Below are 2,129 nucleotides of genomic sequence, written 5' to 3'. Positions count from 1 at the left end.
TCGCTGAGGGGAGCTGACGAGGCCCCGGGCTCCAGCGCTGCTTAATGAGCAGCGGGGGAGGTTTTATTTAGCTGGCACTCTAGTTGCAAGACCTGCATGGCCGGCCACGGACCGGGGAACGGAGCTGCCTCACCCGGCCCCAAATCCTGCCCTCCCCCCCTGCCCTGAGCTCTGGACGTGCACCCAGGGGGGCGATGCTCATCACCGGTCCTCTCCTCTTTCCCAGTGTCTTATTCTAGGGGATTTTTGCCTCGAAATTGGGGCGGAGGGGACCTCCTTGTCGGGACAAGCTCCTCACAGATGTGACATCTGCCACCACTGCCAGCAAAAGGAGCGGAGAAAGCCGGCTCGTGCAGCGGTGAGCATCAGTGGGGGGCTCAGCCGCTCTCCCCAGCTCCTGGGCAGCCCCAATGCCAGCCTCCGGGCATGTCCCAGGGCACGAGCTGCACCGTCCCCTGCACAGGCAGCAGCTGAAGCAATTAGGGTGTAATTAAGTGAGGCTGGTAACAATGTTTGGTCACCACGTCAGCCCGAAGCCCGGTCTGGTGTCCCCCACCAGGGTCCCATGCAGGTGGGCAGAGTGGGCAGCGGTGTCCGAAAGCAGGCAGTGCCGGGGGGTACTGCAGGCTGGGCACCGCTGAGTCCACCACCGTGATCCCACAGCCTGGGCACCGTGATCCCAGGGGCACCTTGATGCCAGGGACACTGGAATCCCATGCCCTGGGCTCCGTGACACCAGCGGCACTGTGATCCCGTGCCCAGGTACCCATGATCCCAAGGGCACCCTGATCCCATGCCCAGGCACCCATCATCCCAGGAGCGTTGTGATCCCAGGACCGCCGCGATCCCATGACCTGGGCACCCATCATCCTGTGATCCCAGGGGCACCGTGACCCACAACCCGGGCAGCGGGATCCCAGGGGCACCATCACCCCCTGCCCAAGAGCATGGCGCTCCCCACGCCGTCTCGCACCCCACGGCCCACCGTAGCTGCGCAGCCAGGCGGGAGCCTCAAGCCCACCCGGCTGGCAGAGCTGCCGGCGGAGCTGCCAGGGCTATATTTAGCTGCAGCTGAAGAAGGTGGGAGGGGGATTTTTAGGAAGATCCTTCTTCTTGATGTCAGCATCACCTCCCGGATGCCTGGGTCCCCCCCGAGCGCAGGGGACCGTGGCGGGACCCAGGGCGCATAGGGTGGCCCCGGCGTGGCAGGCAGCGGGGGACGGTGCCTGGGGTGGCCACGCCAGCACCGGTGTGCAGGTGCCCTCCCGTGGCTGGGCCGGGGAAGAGTGGGTGCACCCTCACCCGTGCCCCCTGCGAGGTGGGTGCTCCCGGGGGGGTTAGGGACCCGGGGTGGGGAGTCCCCTCCATGCAGTGGGACAGGGGTGCTGCCAACGTGGGGCACGGGCCCCCGCAAAGACACAGCCCCAGTCTGGGAAAAAATATAATTAGGTTTTAATGAGCGATTCGAGCAGCCAAGGGGTTGGAAACCCCACGGGACCCCTGGGTGGGTCAAGCCAGCCCACGGCACCCGCTGGGGCTGAGCCGGGGCCCCACAGCACAGCCTCGCCGCTGTGGGGCTGAGCCCCGGGCCCCACGGCACAGCCTCACTGGTGTGGGGCTGAGCGCCCCAGCACCCAGCCAGCGCAGGACTGAGCCCCACGGCACCCCGCCAGCATGGGACCAAGCCTGGAGAGCACCCAGCAGGGTCTGGGTGTGAGCCGTGGGAGAGCACCCCACAGCACCCAGCCCCCTCCCAGCACCCATCCCATAGGGAGGGTGCCACATAGCACCCAGCTGTGCTGCGCGTCCCTCCTAGGGGGAGCACGCCCTCAGTGTACAGGGGTCTGGGAGCCCCCACAGTGCAGGGCACCCCATCAGCACACGGCCGTATCCTCCTCCTCCTCTTCCTCCTCCTCCCCTTCCTCTGGTCCTCACCCGCGCCGTCGGGCAGCTGCCCCGGGGGGGCGGGGGGAAAAGGGGGGCCGCGCTCCAGGTTGACGTAGGTGACGGCCAGGTTGACATAGTGCTCGCCCTCCAGCAGGGCCAGGACACGCTCCAGCTCGCCCACCAGCCCCGTGAAGGATGGCCTCTCCTCGGGCACCGGTGCCCAGCAGCTCAGCATCACCCCA

At 67.3% G+C, this 2,129-nt stretch overlaps 1 protein-coding gene across 1 annotated transcript in view; it reads right to left on the bottom strand.

Moving 5' to 3' along the window:
• Positions 1–1,874: 1,874 nt before the first annotated feature.
• Positions 1,875–2,129, bottom strand: part of MST1R (macrophage stimulating 1 receptor) — an 8,206-nt gene continuing 7,951 nt past the window's right edge. The window contains 2 exon segments of the mRNA XM_019472525.1: positions 1,875–1,925; positions 1,928–2,126. Of these exon segments, the coding sequence (XP_019328070.1) occupies positions 1,875–1,925; positions 1,928–2,126 (250 nt within the window).

Source organism: Aptenodytes forsteri, unplaced genomic scaffold, assembly GCF_000699145.1.
Source record: "Aptenodytes forsteri isolate BGI_AS27 unplaced genomic scaffold, ASM69914v1 Scaffold156, whole genome shotgun sequence".
Classification (NCBI taxonomy): Eukaryota; Metazoa; Chordata; class Aves; order Sphenisciformes; family Spheniscidae; genus Aptenodytes; species Aptenodytes forsteri.
Note: the sequence above shows the minus strand (reverse complement) of the source record. Positions and strands in the feature narration are given on the sequence as shown.